A 16,528-nucleotide genomic window follows, 5' to 3' on the forward strand; every position below is an offset into this window, starting at 1 on the left:
ATACAAGAACAGTCTGGTCCAGACTTCTAAAAATAAACTGTAGAAGCTTTATCCATTCTCAGTTTTATGAAGCATTCATGTTACTCCTCCACACTTACAACTGCTCTTCCAATACATCAAGGAACTTCCTTGTCTTCCTTCAAATCCCTCCTTAAAACTCACTTCTTTTGTTTAGCCTTTCATCATTGATCTTTACAGAATCTGCTCCCACTCTTACCCTAATACTTAAAAGTGTTTGCATTGTGTCTGTCTAAACTGGAACAGACGAGCCTCATGGACCATGTTTAATTTATGTCTGCAAAGCACCATATATGTTTATAGAATTATGTTCCATACATTTTAATTAATAGTGAACATTTTAAAAAAAAGTTTACTTCCTTAGTGCACATTTGTCCACATCTGGCAGTTATCAAACAGAGAACAAGTACCAGATTGAAAGAAGGATTGCTGAAACAGCTCAGCCAGGATTGAGGTCCACTACCAGAGATATTTTCTGAATCTTTATAATAAATCCAGCTAGTATCTTAATTAAATTGTATATGAATACTTAAGAACGACCATATTCATACTCTTTTATTTTTATTAAAAACGTGCGCGTGCGTGCACACACACACGAATGTTTACACATACATGCTAACAAAAAACTCTGCTTGGGAGAAGTATGTAGGTTGAAGGAAAGGGTGACTAAGTCTGGAATATAGATGAAAGCATAGGAGAAAAACTTGTGTTTTTTTTGGTACTTGTTTTCTTAAATACTATTCTTTGAGCTTGAATCTTTTAATTGTACATAGTTAAAAAGAGTTTAAAAATAGTTTAAAATGTACCCATTTAGTCATCAACTGATTTTACCATGTTCATCCAGCAGGGAAAATGCAAAGATAGATGAACTGGTACATTAAACACCTCTTCGAAAGACGTGCCACATTTCTGTATGGAACTGGCTATACCTGTACAGTTTCCTCCAGTTCTATCCAGTTCATAGCCATCATCGCAGATACAGTGAAACATGCCTGGTAAGTTATTGCAGGTTCCAAAAACACAAATGTTCTGGAAGATGCATTCATCAATATCTGAAGGAATAGAGGAAGAGCAAGTAGTTACAAATCATCATAATAGTAGTGTCCACTATCTTAAGAACAACTAAAACACTCAAAAAACACATAAAACACTAATAGAATTTCTGGAAAAATCAGATGCACTGCTTGTATACTTTAGAAGTTAAAACATAGGAATTTTTGAAGAGTAGCTTTAAAGACACCACATCTCTTATTCCTGTCATATTTGTTATAATAATCTTCAGATATATTTCTATTTGGCAAGAAAAGTTGTGCTATCAGGAATTAATCCCCCAGATTCCAAATGAAAAAGAAAGTTTTAAAATCAAAATACTATTAAATGACTTTTTAGAAATATACAAAAAAGAAAAAAGAAAAGAAAAGCACATCGTTAAACAAATACAAATTATAGGGATTGATCATTTGCCATTCTCCTAGTTTCCACATGTAGGTAAGCATGTGTGTAAAGTTCACCAAACTCCCCTTGAAAGAATGCAAAGTACACCAAGTAGAGAGCAGTAGGCTAACCACTCCCTAGTTCCTGAGCTGACATACCCATAGTGTTCCCATCTTTCCAGAAACACTATGGATATGTCTACACAGCAGCTGGACACTTGCGTCTGGCCTGTGCCCGCTGACTCAGGTTCATGGGGCTCGAGCTGCGGGCTGTTTCATTGCTATGTAGACTTCTGGGTTTGGCCCTCCCACCTCACAGGGTCCTAGAGCCCAGGCTCCAGGCCAAGCCAGGAAGTTTATACAGCAATGAAACAGCCACACAAGCCTGTGTCGGCTGGCATGGACCAGCCGCAAGTGTCTAGCTGTCATGTAGATATAACCTCCAAGAGCAAACTGGAGACATGGACATAGGCTCCACCCAGTTTCATAAACACCTGGAAAATGTAGAAGGCAAATTAATGCAAGTCCAGGCTGTTTTAATATGTCTGCACATGTGCCTCAGGGTGAATGAAAATTGAAAATTAAAAATAAAAAATAAAAATGAATTTAATTTAAATTAAATATAGGTTTATATTTTAAAATATACCTATTTAAAATTAAAGCTAAAATTGACAACCTATTTTAAGGCCTAACCTTAGTATAATTTATTAAAATAATTTAAACGGAATACAAAAATAATATTCAGTAGCACATGTTTGCTGAAAAAGTTGATTTATGTATATATATGGGGGTCTGCATGTGCAAAATTGTGGGTGCAATTTTAGAGAATGCGTTTAAAAATCTGGTCTTAGATGTCTCTTCAAGAGGTTTACACTTTCCAAGATGTCATGAGGTTCTACTAACATGTTTGTGTTTTAAAACAAGATCTAAAAAGTTTTGGAGCACTCAGTACACAGAAATCAGTCTACAACAGAGTCCGCATACACTTCTGTTATAGTAAGTGAGAGATGACCTCAGACCACTACATGGAGTGAAATCACTGTCAGCTAAAAGTTATGTCTCAGACAATAGAGTACATACGACAGAGAGAAAGAGGGTAGAAGAAAAATTCCAAAGAGAAATTTTAGGATTGTTGTAACTTAAACACAGTAGTGAACAGCACAGTTCAAATTTCCTGTATACATTTATTAAATAGAGTGGTGATCAGAATAGTTTATATTTCCTGTATAAATGTATTAAATAGAACAGTGGGCAGCAGAGTTTTTCCACAAACTGTTCACTTAGACAAAAACAAGAGAACTGAATAAGGAAAACAAACTTGTTGAGCCAAACCTCTACTCCAGGTTTCTTGGCTCAAGACCAGGAAAACTTCATAAGAGATGAAAGCTACCTTCACCATAATTCATGCAGCAACATAATCCTTGCTGGAGAAGCATATGAAGCATGTTGTGTGTATTCTGCTTCCAGGCTGAGGTTCTTCCAGCACTTCTTGTGGTTTCCTTCACAGCAGCCAATCCAAACTCAGAAAACAAGGTTGAAGTACTGGTAACTTACCTTGGCAAGATTTGCTGTCTGAAGCTGGAGTGAATCCCATTTCACACTCACATCGATATGCACCAGGGACATTCAGGCACTGTCCATTCTCACACAGATTAACATTTTCTGCACACTCATCAATATCTGCAGGAGAAGAGGTAAGCAGCCATTAAATTTCTGTGATGTATGTTATAATCCAAGTGTGAGTCTGTTTCTTCCCATTCATCATTCAAATAAATTCTGTTCAACATTTGTTGATATAAAGCAAAGCAGATACACCATTCAAAGACAGAATATAAAAGAATGTAGAAAAACAAAAGGTAACAACTATTTCCAATATCTTTTACCCCATTGGGTCTCCATGTACTCACATTTTCACTAATAGATTTTCCCATACAGTATCTAATTTTGAACCAATGTAAGTTTTCCAGACCCAATAGTGGCAAGTTCTGACAAACAATAAGGTGGATATTTTATTTCTGAAGTCATAAACGTGTATCATAAAATACACTAATGAAATATTTATTCAGATAAGGCACTTCTAGAGGCAAATTTTCAAAATGAAAAATCTCTATTTATGCAAATGTAAATGGTCTTTTCCACACAATTTTTTAACCCTATTAACTGTGTGAGCAAATGATACGTACACAAACACTATTTGCATATACAAACTGAATACCAGTGGGGTCTGTGGGTTTAAACTATCATTTCAGGGCATATATTATAGTACGCTAATTTTTGCAGGTGTTCTTTCAATATTTGGCCTTTAAAATGTTACTGTTTTGCTAGCATCATTTAGATTTATAAACATTTCATATATATCGGAATGTTGTTCAAGAGTGCAGTCAGTGTAACCACATGAAAAATGACTCAGATCACCCAGACTAAGTGAACCCAGATACTAAATCCAGCTTATTCGTTCTATTCATTAATGCTTAGCTCTCAAAATTATGAAAACAAAATATTAAAATACTAGGTTTTAAAATATATGAGAATGACCCAGAATAAAGCATATAAACAGAAGGGGGGAAACATTGATTTAAAACCACATATTTATCAACTACAACTACATCTACTACAATTAAAAGAATATTTTAATGATTTTGCACTTATGAAGTCAACAACTGACCATAATAAACAGAAAGAAGACAGTGTCTATTTAGGATGGAAGTAAATTTGGGTCTATATTTAGGTTAGTTGAAAAGTAGAGCATGCAGTAACATTACTTTCTAGTCGTTATAGCATATTCTACACATCATAGAATTATGGGACTGGAAGGGAGCTCGAGATGTCATCTAGTCCAGTCCCCTGCACTCATAGCAGGACAAAATATGCTAGTACTTAAAAGAAAACAGATGTTACTGCAGGTCTATATTATGCATGGAAGGGGTGACAAAACTGTAATCATGCAAACATAGGATCTCATCAGTGTTTATATATAAAATCAGGATAATCTTCAATACTTCAGATGATTTTCAGTTACCATATGAGAAAAGGTTCATTCTTAAAACAGAAATTCAAAGCCAACTATTAGCAAATGCAAAGGAACAAACATGATATATTTTTCAATTCTAACCTGACTTAAAAAAACCTTTTCATATGCTAATGATCAAATCCTCACCAAACTGGCATACTAAAGAGAAAACAGATGCTGCCCTCCGCAGCCCCTGCTACAGGGATCCTGCCAACAGGGACAGGATGTGTAATGGGGAGCTGGAGCGGCGTGTGCTCCTGGCTAGAGAGTTTACCGGTGACAGCAGGCTAATGGGCGGGGAGGAGGAGGAGGGTAGGGTAGACAAGAACACTAGCCAATCAGCCACCTGCAGATTTGGTACACAAGCTGAAGTGAGAGCCAGGAGTCTCTATTAGTGTAACGCCAACAGACCGCAGTCATTGACAGGCAGGATCGAACCAGGAACTTAGTGCATGAGCCTCTACTGCATGAGCTAAAAGCCAACTGGCTCTTAGTTAAGGCTGTAGAGCAGACTCATTTTATCTCTCTCTTTACATGGTCTCAGTGCCACTAGATGGGACAGAACACCACATGCAGGAGGTATGTGGGTCACACTAGCAAGTTTCTTGAATGATCTGGAGGGATCTTGACCTGCATCTTGTATGGCAGAGGCTCTTACAATCTTCTCTCCACCTTTGGGAGTTAGTCCTAATTTTGCAAAGCTTCTAAAAAATGGAAAAAAAATCAGTATCCACACTACCCTTACAGGAAACTTCTTAGATCTTCCTTACCAGAACAAGTGAATCCATCTCCAGTGAATCCCTCAGCACAGGCACAACGGTATGACCCAGGAGTGTTCACACATTGAGCATTCACACTACATTTGTGGGTTCCATTAGAACATTCATCAAGATCTGTACAGCAGAAGAAAACCAAGACATTAGAAAGAGTAAAACTGTATATTTATAGCAGGTAATATGCTGCACGCGCAATTAATCTGTTAGCTGATACACAGCAAAAACCACAAAGTTGATTACTATAGCCAGGAGGGCACCTGTACCAATGCTGTACACCAGTAGGAGATACTTGGTTAATATACAATTGATTTAATTTAAAATTTTCCTCTTACAATAAAGTTTATATGCATGAATGAAGTGGTTCCAAGCACAAGCTATTGCAGTTCAAATGACACATACCCTAAATAACTTGAATTTTGGTACTTTGTTAGAGAAGTTGGAATCAAAACAGTGCTTAAAACCTGGAGAATGCTGCATATGTGCTACTAAACTAACACTACACCATGCTACAGGTACTGACTCCTATTAAATATTTCCACTAAAAAAGTCCCAGCCAGTAGCTGTGACGCAGGTAATAAACCATGAGGAGAGAACTACACAAGGAGCTCTGACTTAGGCTAACTGGCAGTAAGGAGGAACTAAGGGGAGTCAGGGCGGCACCGCTCTTACATAGGGAGGGGCCTTGAGGAGGAGCAGGGTGCATGTGCCACCTTGGTGGGAACTGTTGCAGGAAAAAAGTATCTGGCAAGTGGAGCACACATCTGCAACTCAAAGAACAACAATTCTTTCTGATGCAATGAAACTTCAGATAATAATTTGCACAAAAAAGCTTGCAGGGGAGAGGCTTTCCCTTCTTCTCAGTAATGGCTTAACCGCAGTGAGCTTTCGGAGCAGTTTTACAAAGGTATTTAGCCACCGTAAGACACTGATAGTCACCTGAGCAAGATTTACAAAAGCACCTATGCGGGTGAAAATCAGTGGAATTTAGGCGCCTAATTCATTAAGGGGCTTCTATAAATCAGACTTAGTGCTTATCTGCATCCACTGATGCCTAATACCTTTGTAAATCTAGCATGTAGTGCTGTCTTATAATAGTAAGAGCTATCTTTTAAATAAATAATAAAATAAAATAATACCTAGTTCTTATACAGCAATTTTCACCCATAAATCTTAAAGTGCTTTGCAAAAGAGGTCAGTACCATTAGCCTCATTTTACAGATGGGGAAACTGATGCACAGAGAACTGAAGTGACTTGCCCAAGGTGACTCAGCACCAGTGGCAGAGACAGAAAAAGAACAATAAGAGATGGGTTTTAAGTTTCCTTTCACTTACAGAAACTGATCTTCTTTGAGTCACTGGTCCAGAATCTCACAACATTTTGTTTCTTCCATTTGTTTTTAATGAACTTAACGTTTTACACATCTTGACATTTACTCGTAAGCTTTGGAAAAAATATTAAATTCATCCTCCATTCTATAATTGATTGAATTTAGCTTACAAATGCTGGACATGCATCAAAAGATGTCTGCACTAAAGTGTTCCATTTCTTTCCAATATTGTAAGCCAACATAAGTATTCTGACTTGAATCATTTCATATTAAGTTGTTTAAAGTAAACTGCTAGACAGACAAGAGTTTGTGATGAAAGCAAACTTTTTTCTTCACAGAACAAAAAAAAAAATAAATGAAATACAAGAATCCTATTTCTCTATCTGCCCATAGATCTTTACATGTGAAGGAATAAAATGATTTTTTTCAAACAGTCAAGTGAGTCCAATTTAAAAACTTTTCAGCCAAACAAATGCATCAGTAATTACACACTCACCAATACATTTAATGCCATTCCCCATCCATCCTTCTCTGCAGCTGCATTTGAAGCTTCCTGGGACATTAACACACGAGGCATGCATGTCGCAGTTGTGGGCACCAATCTCACACTCATCCACATCTAAGAAGGCAAAAAAAATTGATCAATAAAAGTTCAATGCCAAGGCTACTGGAAATTTGACTTGTGATGTTTTTCTAACATACTGCATATGTCGGTTGCATAGTTTCAAAATAAAAATACTGTATAATGATTTAAGCAGGTTGTTTCATATTTATAGCTTGTGTTACTGGAAAGTATATAGTCTATTTTATTTCCAGGTTTTTCTTTATCTGCAAATACATATTAAAACTGGGTTTGTTATTTCCTACAATATCAGGTTTTTATTTGATATTCATGTAATCTTACACAAATGAGATTTATTTGTATTTGTTTAAAAATGTGCCCATCAGAGCTCTGAGCATACATGCAAATCTTATTCATAAAAAGGATTTGACAATTACGCAAAAAATCCCAAAAGGCCAAGTTATAGGAAAAAAATATTTAGTTCCTGGAAGTGGGTGACGGCTGTGGAATATACAGAAAAGTATTTACTACACTCCGCTAGAAAAAAAGAGACAAAAATATGTAAAATGGTCCCTATTAATAGCACTTGTGAGGATCTAAGACCATATGTTACTCTTGTTAGACTCAAATAATTGATAAATAGGAGAAAAACAAATATCTTTAAAAACAGACATAATTCAAATATAACAAAAATGTACATTCCAGAAGATCTCTGTTTCTCAGTTTTATATATACCATAATAATGTCAGTCTTGCACAAAACCAAACATTGCAAAAAACAGTAAGTAAAAGAGCAAACTGAAATTTCTATTTGATACAATAACTCAGGGAAACCCTCCTCTTTTGTGATCAAAACTTTGCTTCCATTTAGTATCTATTGCCAACTTTCCTAAGAAGTACAGTTTTGGAGATATCCAGTTGCCTGTTATGCAGCTATGGACATCCCCATTTGCAGTAGAAAGGATGATGTTTAGCAGCAGAAAAATGGAGGGTAAGATGGGTAGGTGTCATGGAAGCCTCCGGCATGACAATGCATAGAGAGTAGGATGAGAGTCATTAGGCTGAAATAGCATCCATCAAACAGTGTAGCATAGTAGCTGCTCTGTGGCCAGGGGAAGGATTTTCTTCCACTACTGGATTTGTAGAATATGAGTCTGTTTTACTTTAATACTGTACAGCTGCTAGGATGGTTCAATAAAGGACTGCATGTGGTTTCACTTTCTGTTCTTTACCTTCTTTTATTCTCTCTCCTTTTACCTTATTCTTGCTATTTAGATTTACTTGATGTAGAATTTTTCTCTAAAACTAATGCATGTATGCATCTCAGAAATATACATACACGTATATATGTGAAATCCATTTAGGAGCTACCCACTGTGACAAAGACTAAGACTTTGAAGATAAAATATAACAATTATAATGCATAACACAAATGCTGGAAATATTCTGTACCTGTGCATCCAGTTGTTCCCTTTTTGACTGAATATCCTAGCTGACAGTGGCAAATGAAGGATCCCTTGGTGTTCTCACACTCTCCAAACATACAGATGTTGGAATTCAAGTCACATTCATTCACATCTGCAGATATAGTTTAATTATTACTTGAATATTACAGCCATTTAATAGCATTATCTATTTTAGGAAAATATTTTCACCCTTCAGGTGAATTTAATCAAAGTCAGAAGTAATCAATAATTCTATTAGTAAAATATTCAAGGTTTACTTGAGATTTGACAGGTAATATTAGTCTTCAACACACTACGTTTCAACCGTTCCTCACTTCATTTCTGCAATTCTCTAAAGAGGTAGAGATGATACTCTTGCACAATTACATTAGCATTTTCAAAATGGATAAAAGAGTTGAATATTTAACTATGAAATTGATTATTTGTTAAAAGAATAATGTAAAATCAATTTAAAAACACTCAGACATGAACATCATACTGTAACCGTGCTATTAAGACTTTCTTCCAGAGAACAATTTATGTAACAAATGTAGCCCTATTTGTAGTCTTGAATTATCTGCAAACTGACTTCAGTTTTCACAGGTTTGTTCATCATTTAAAATTTTGATGAATGACATATGTGAGAATGTATTTTAGGCCTCAGAGTGTCACTAGAAAAAATAAAACTAAAATAATAATTGAAACATAAGTAAAATCTAAATGAAAGCATTTACCCCTGATTAAAATGTGGCTTATAACTATGAGGTACAGCAAATCCTCTATATTAGGACAAGCATTAAAATCAGGTAAATGGCAAACAGTCAAATGAGGAAATTCATAAAGATGCCGTGATTCATATTACTAAACAATTCAGTAATATTAGGGGAGATGGAACTTTCCAAATATATTGCCCAATATTTTTATACCTCCCTTTAAATGAAATGGTAACACTAGGGTATGCCAATGAAGGGAATTACTATGGTGAGAATAAAAAGGCATTGCTGGTGATTTCTCTGTTTTCGTTTTGAAAGAAATAAAATAAGTATAAATTACAATAGGCACAATTTTAAATAGGGGTGGTGGGAGGGAAGTTGGAAGTGAACTGGTCCGTAAGATTTCCAGGGATTTTCAGATGTATCCCTGTAGTTCTGATCTGTTGGGACTTCAATGCAGGACTTCTTCTGCATTTTCCAGGGTCTCAGTGGAGGAGTCCCAATCAGAGAGGATTGAAGAGGGGGCCCTAATATGTCTAGGGAACTCTCATGGGTTGGGAGCAGTTGTGGCAAAGGTTTCCTATTTGGTCTTCATGAAGGGTTTCCACATAGATTTAATATCTGGTTAGGTTTCAGTCCCTTTCTTCAGTGACCTGTTTATTGTTTTCCCAAGCAAAGGGAGAAAATATACAAAAAGCAGTACTAGCAACCGTCTGGTTAAGGGTTCAGACTGGGAGGTCCTATGGCAGCTGCTAGGAGGGCCCTTTCCAACCCAGAGTGGCTCCATGGGGCCGGCCTGCAGTCTCCAGTTCTGTTTGCCAGAGATTATCCTCTCTCCTGACTCTCCCCACGCCCCCCTCATGGCTGAGCTCTCCTTTATATTCCAGATGAGAGTGTGGGACAATCCTGAGGTGTGGCTCAGCTGCATCATCTGATTCCCAGCACCTGTCTGTGTGGCTTCTCTCTGGGGTAGGGTCAGCTGCTCCCTGCCTCCCTCCTGGGTTATTAAAGGAGCAGATCGCCCTGTTATAGAGCTATTGTCACTGATACTTTTCATCTATTTTCCTCTCTCAGAAGGCTAGCATATGTATAAAATGAAGGCTACTAAGACTCTGCATATCAAAACACGCCATCACGATCTTCCTTATTGTTACAATTCAATCAAACTGAATAAATAAATTCACTACAAAACCCCTCATGATTGCTTAGTATAAGTTTCAGTAGTTCAGTTAATGGAATACATAGGCAACCTTAACTCCAGCATCACCTAAATTTTAAGTGCATAACTTTGTACCCTTAAATCTTCACAGGTTTTCGGTATGTAATTTATGAACGTGTGTATTCCCCCCACCCCACCTTCCTATCAAAAAAACTGGAAAGAACTGTTAAAACAGAGTTAAATTTGAGAGTATACATCAGTAATTTACGGGTAAAAAAATTAAGGGATGATGTAATTATCCCAAACCAAGCATTACAAACCCAGGAAGTTCAGCGTTAAGGTACCATTTTCAGGAAATTCAAATCTGTTACATTATGGAAATGATGAGTCAAAGCACCCAGACAGCCTTACCTCTGCCTGGTAGTGATACCGTGCAGTAATACTTAGATTATGAGTAAGGCATTTTAGTGTTAATGGACCCAAATTAGATTAATCTCACTTTTAAAGAAAGACTTTTAAAAAAATATTTTCTCTTCAGGGGAAAGCAGTTAAGATTGTTTCTTAAGCAAAACTATAAATTTTTGTTTTCAGCAATTTTTTCTTACACAATTTGATTCTGCTTGTAGTGATTCATCAGGAAATGCACACAACAACATAACTGCTAAAATATAACTTGTAGGTACTTACCAATACAGGTTTTCATGTCCATAGAAGCCATGAAGCCATCATAACAAAGACAGCGATATTCTCCTGGAATATTAGTACACTGCCCACCATCGCAGATATCTGGGTTGTTTTCACATTCATCAATATCTGGAATGAAAGTAGATCATTGTACAGCACATACAGATAAGGATCTGCTAAAATAATATGTTTTGTTTTGCTGCAAGATATGATGTAAGAATTTTTTAAAATGAAGTCTCATGAAAATACTATAATGTTGTTTTATCCCCTCGCTTACCTGCACATGTTCTCACATCTGGCATGAGAGCATAGCCATCACTGCAACTACATTCATAGCTGCCCTCTGAGTTAGTGCAGTGGGTGTCACAGCCTCCATTCATGATCACACATTCGTCGATATCTGGGAAAATAATATTTGGACTACATTATTTGACAACTCTGTTTTCACAAGGAGAAGTCATCTTTGCTTGCCATTTTATTTAGCAAGGGAATTATTTTAAAAAAATGAGCTCATTCTGAATTTCTATTCTCACTTTATATCACTGATTTACAGTTTAGTTAGCCCTCCCTCCTTCATGACTCATTTTTATCTATAGAAGCAAGTGACTGTTTTTAGGCATTGTTTTTGTTGATATTTGTTGATTTTCTTGCTCTAATATTCAAAGAAAGTAAAGATGAGAACTTGAAAGGAAACAAGGTACCAGAAGACATTGTAGAAAGAAAATTTGAGAGACTCTAATAAGACCTCTAGGTGAAAGCATTGAACCATACCACAAATTTGTGTCAAAACCCTTCAGTTAGGTAACCTAACAGTACATGCATACTACCAATTATTATAACTCAGTAGTGCTATAAACAAAGGTTAAACTACAGAATCGCAGTTATAAAACACAGAAAGACTCTCCCATCAAAGTATTTACAGTGACAGTGCTGCATTTAAAAAATCTGTATGTACCACATGTGATGGGGAAGGGGATAATGGGGCAAATCAGTAACAAAAGCAGTGACATGGGACCCCTTGCTGTTTTTGATCAGTGAATAAAATTGACCACCACCATCTGGACTTTAGCTAAATCTTTTGAGATTTGACTGGATTAGTATCATGAGAATGCTTTTTCCTCACACTGTTGTGCAGAGGTTTTGCAGCATGGCAACACACTCTTCTTTCCTCTATATTTAAACTGAAACAATCTGCTCTTTTCATAACTCTTGGAGTAGAGAGGGTCCCAAGAGTTGCTGCTTTGGATAGTGACAAAAGCTGGCTCTGACTGGTTTTAACAGGAAATTAAATGTAAAGAGAGATGACATAAAAGTATGAAGGTGGAGGCATTCAACACTTGCCAGTGCAGCCTTGTCTATCTGGAGTGGCCTGGTATCCGGGGTTACAGGAACACTGATATGTTCCAATCATGTTCACACACTTGCCGTTTCTGCAGAGATTATCACTCAATGAGCATTCATTTATATCTGAAAAAGAAGAATTGCTCAGTTCAATTACTTACCATTCAAAAATGGCTGCTGGAATGCCAGAGCCACTAAGGAAGCATGGACGGAGACTATACTTTAAATTATCCCTGGAAGTAACTACGTAACAAAACAACACTGCAACTGAACAAGTGATATTTCATAGAAGAGGTGAAAAAGCAAAAATGTACTCCACGCACATGGAGAGGAGAGCTACATTTCCTAAAGGAACCAATTTTTGTGCAGTTTACTCTGTGCTTTTATGTATTTTAATTGAAAGTTGACAAGATTCTTTTATAATTTCTGTAAGTCCACTCCTGTGAAGTGCAGAACATTTCCTGCAAGGTGCTCTGTGCCCTCAATTCCCATTGAAGTCAATGGATGCTTAGTGTACTGAGGACTTTTCAGTGTCAAGCCCTGAGGTTTCAATTTGAAGGAATTCAGAAACAAGGAAGGACAGGAATGTGTAGATATTCCTGGAGCCACATCCTTGTCAGTCACAAGGAGCTTTTATACCACAGATACATGCCATCCTCAGGTAACAAACTCACCCACACAATCCTCACGTGATGGTGATAGCTCATGTCCCAAAGGACAGTCACATTGAAAGCTGCCTTCTGTGTTCACACAAGTGCCACCTCTGCAAAGGAGAGGGTTACGTTCACATTCATCTATGTCTGAAAGGAAACATGACAGGCATTTAAGGAACTTAATGAAGGGGGAAAGAAGGGAAAAGCAACTGTCAGCATTAGGAGGTAATTCAGATTCTGAGGCTCACAAAGAGGCTAAAATGAAGTAATTACTGCTCTTCTCCACCTCCTGTAATATGGTAAGCAATTAAATTGTACAGTAATGGCTCTTGAATGAGTTCTACTCTCCTGTTTTGTAAGAAATTACTATGAAGTTCAATCATTCAGAAGGAGATATTCTGAAAGGAACAGAAAGCAGGCAAAGACAATTTCTGTTTGAATGCTCACCAATCAGAGTATTAACCAAACAACATATTTAGGTAAATTCAGTGTACGGATGGAACAGGTTAAAGAATACTTAGGAAAGTTAGATGGATTTAAATTGGCAGGAGCTGGTGAAATTCATCCTATGGTGCTTAAACAATTTCAGAACTGTTACCAATTATCTTTGAGAACTCCCAGAGGATAGATGAGGGCTAACATAACACCTATCTTGGGCGGGGAAGGAGAGGGACAGAAGAAGAGGGCCAGGGGAATTATAAGCCAGTCAGCCTAATTTGGATACTTATAAAAATACTGGAACAAATTATCAAACAATTTGTGAGCATCTAGAAGATAATAGGGTAATAAGTAATAGACAGCATGGATTTGTCACGAACAAATCATGCCAAACCAACCTAATTTTCTTCTTTGACAGGGTTACTGGCCTAGTGGATGGGAGGGAAGCTGTAGATGCCTATTTTGATTTTAGTAAGGCTTTTGACACAATCCTCCATGACATTCTCATAAGCAAACTCCAGAAATGTGGCCTAGATGAAATTACCATAAGGTGGGTGCATAGGTGGTTGAAAGACTGTACTCAAAGAGTAGTTATCAATGGTTTGCTCTCAAACTGGGAGGATGTATCTAGTGAGGTACCACAAGAGACAGTCCTTGGTCCACTAGTATTCAATATTTTAATTAATGACTTGGATAATGGAGGGGAGAGCATGCTTATAAGTCTGCAGATGACATCAAACTGGGAGGGGTTGCAAGCACACTGGAGGACAGGATTAGAATTCAAACAACCTTGACAAATTAGAGAATTGGTCTGAAATCAGCAAAATGAAATTCAATAAAGACAAGGGCAAAGTACTTCACTTAGGAAATAAAAATCAATTGCGAAAAAGGCTAATATAATTCTCAGGAAAATTAAAAGCAGTGTTGTAAGTAAGACATGGGAGGTAATTGTTCCACTCCAGTAGGCACTGGTGAGGCCTCAGCTCGAGTACTGTGTCCAGTTGTAGGCACCACCCTTTGGGAAAGATGTGGACAATTGGACAGAGTCAAGAGAAGAGCAACAAAACTAATAACGTTTAGAAAACCTGACCTGAGGAAAGATTTAAAAAACTGGGCACGTTTAGTCTTGAGAAAAGAAGACCGAGGGAGGACCTGATAACAGTCTTCAAATATGTTAAAGGCTGTTATAAAGAGGATGGTGATCAGTAGTTTCCTATGTCCACTGAAGGTAGGCCAAGAAATAACAGTCTTAATCTGCTGCAAGGGAGATTTAGGTTAGATATTAGGACAAACTTTCTAACTATATGGATAGTTAAGCACTGAAATAGAATTTTAAGGGAGATTGTGGAACCCCATCATTGGAGGTTTTAAGAACAGTTTAAACAAACACCTGCCAGGGATGGTCTAGTGGTACTTGTTTTCCCTCAGTTTGGGGTACTGGACTAGATGACCTCATGAAGGTACTTCCAGATTTATATTTCTATGATTCCTTAATATGTGCATGTGCAAAAATGTGTGCAGGGAATTGTATACCTAATTCATGTAGACGATTACCATAACTGCATGCACAATACAGGTATTTGTACCGTTAACTGCACATATGTGCATGGTCAGACCTGATTTATACATGCAGTCACAGTAACTATGGATACTAATTAAGTGTGCATTAGTGCACATAGTTTAAAATATCAGGCTCCAAAATAGTAAATGGAAGGACTGCAATACATTCTGACAACGCTTACCCATGCAATTCTTCATCATCATAAATCCACTCTCATAGCCCTCGAAGCATTCACATTCAAAGCTGCCTGGAGTGTTGACACAGGTACCACTTCCACAGAGGTCCGGGGAGATACGACACTCATCAATGTCTATTTTACATTAAATGAAGAGAAAAAAATCAAACAGTTTAAAGTGAATCCTGCTTTACATGCAAATGGAGAAGTGACTCATGCCAGTGAAATCTGAAGTGTACTCGTGGCCATTCAAATATTTCATTTAATATTTTAAAAGAATGATTCAGTGATAAAGTGAGTCCTTGAAGATTTGGAACAAGGTGACTTCAGAAATCTAAGTTAGATCTGAAACCTTGTGACAAGTGGGTTTCCATCAGGTATCATTTTCGGATCATATTTTTGATGGCATGATATTTATGCAATAGGCACCATACCAAGAATTGCAAAGTTATAGAAAAACTCTAATTATCATCACCCCTCTTGGAATTGTCATTATTATGGAGGTGTCAGTTGACTCTATAGCTAAAGAGGCATTGAGATTTACACAGGGCTTTGGAGCCGAGCCCGGAGCTGGAGCGCGGAGCTGCTCCAGAGCAGTGGAGCTGCAGGTTTTTGCCTGGAGATGGAGCGGAGCCGGAGCACAGCTCCAAAGCCCTCGATTTACAGTAATATGGAGATTACTTTCATATATTATGTAAGCAAAATCAGGAATATCTAAACTCACAGCACTTACTCCTAGATAGAAAGTTAATTTTCTAGAAAGTTATAAGTATATTGGTTCACTTCTTTAGAAGTTAGGAAGTTAAAATGACTCTTTTCACATTTAGATTTGCAGTTTAATGTCTCTTTTGGATTGCTGTACTTTATTAGTCATGTCTAAATATGCAGCTTGGTCCAGTGAACCACAGCACATTTGTCGAAAACGAAGGTGGAAGCATTAATGGATTGGAAGGGCTCCATTTAAGGAGCCAGGGAAGCAAGGTGGGCAGCTGAGGAGTTGGTCTGAAGAGGGTATACAACAGGGTGAGGGATGCAGGGTACCAGGATGTGCAGGACTGGGGAGCACAGCTGAGCAACATGCTCCTCACTGACTCCTCAGCCCAATGGCCAGACTGCTTGCCTTTCTCATTAGCCAACTGCCTCACCCGATTCTCCAATCCTTCTACCCAGACTGGCTCCCTGGTTCGTGCTTTCCACTATACCCTCAGTCCTTGGTCCCATTAATTATTTTAA

At 37.5% G+C, this 16,528-nt stretch overlaps 1 protein-coding gene across 2 annotated transcripts in view; it reads right to left on the reverse strand.

The window, feature by feature from the left end:
- The window catches only part of FBN2 (fibrillin 2), a 254,961-nt gene that overhangs the window by 76,965 nt on the left and 161,468 nt on the right, over nt 1–16,528 (reverse strand). For both annotated transcript variants that reach the window (XM_048851711.2, XM_048851710.2), the window contains exons 26-35: nt 15,302–15,430; nt 13,143–13,268; nt 12,469–12,594; nt 11,405–11,527; nt 11,131–11,256; nt 8,579–8,704; nt 7,062–7,184; nt 5,232–5,354; nt 3,006–3,131; nt 948–1,070 (exon numbers count right to left, since the gene is read on the reverse strand). In XM_048851711.2, coding sequence (XP_048707668.2) covers nt 948–1,070; nt 3,006–3,131; nt 5,232–5,354; nt 7,062–7,184; nt 8,579–8,704; nt 11,131–11,256; nt 11,405–11,527; nt 12,469–12,594; nt 13,143–13,268; nt 15,302–15,430 — 1,251 coding nt within the window. The remainder of the gene's footprint in view (nt 1–947; nt 1,071–3,005; nt 3,132–5,231; nt 5,355–7,061; nt 7,185–8,578; nt 8,705–11,130; nt 11,257–11,404; nt 11,528–12,468; nt 12,595–13,142; nt 13,269–15,301; nt 15,431–16,528) is intronic.

Source organism: Caretta caretta, chromosome 5 (assembly GCF_965140235.1).
Source record: "Caretta caretta isolate rCarCar2 chromosome 5, rCarCar1.hap1, whole genome shotgun sequence".
Taxonomy (NCBI): Eukaryota; Metazoa; Chordata; order Testudines; family Cheloniidae; genus Caretta; species Caretta caretta.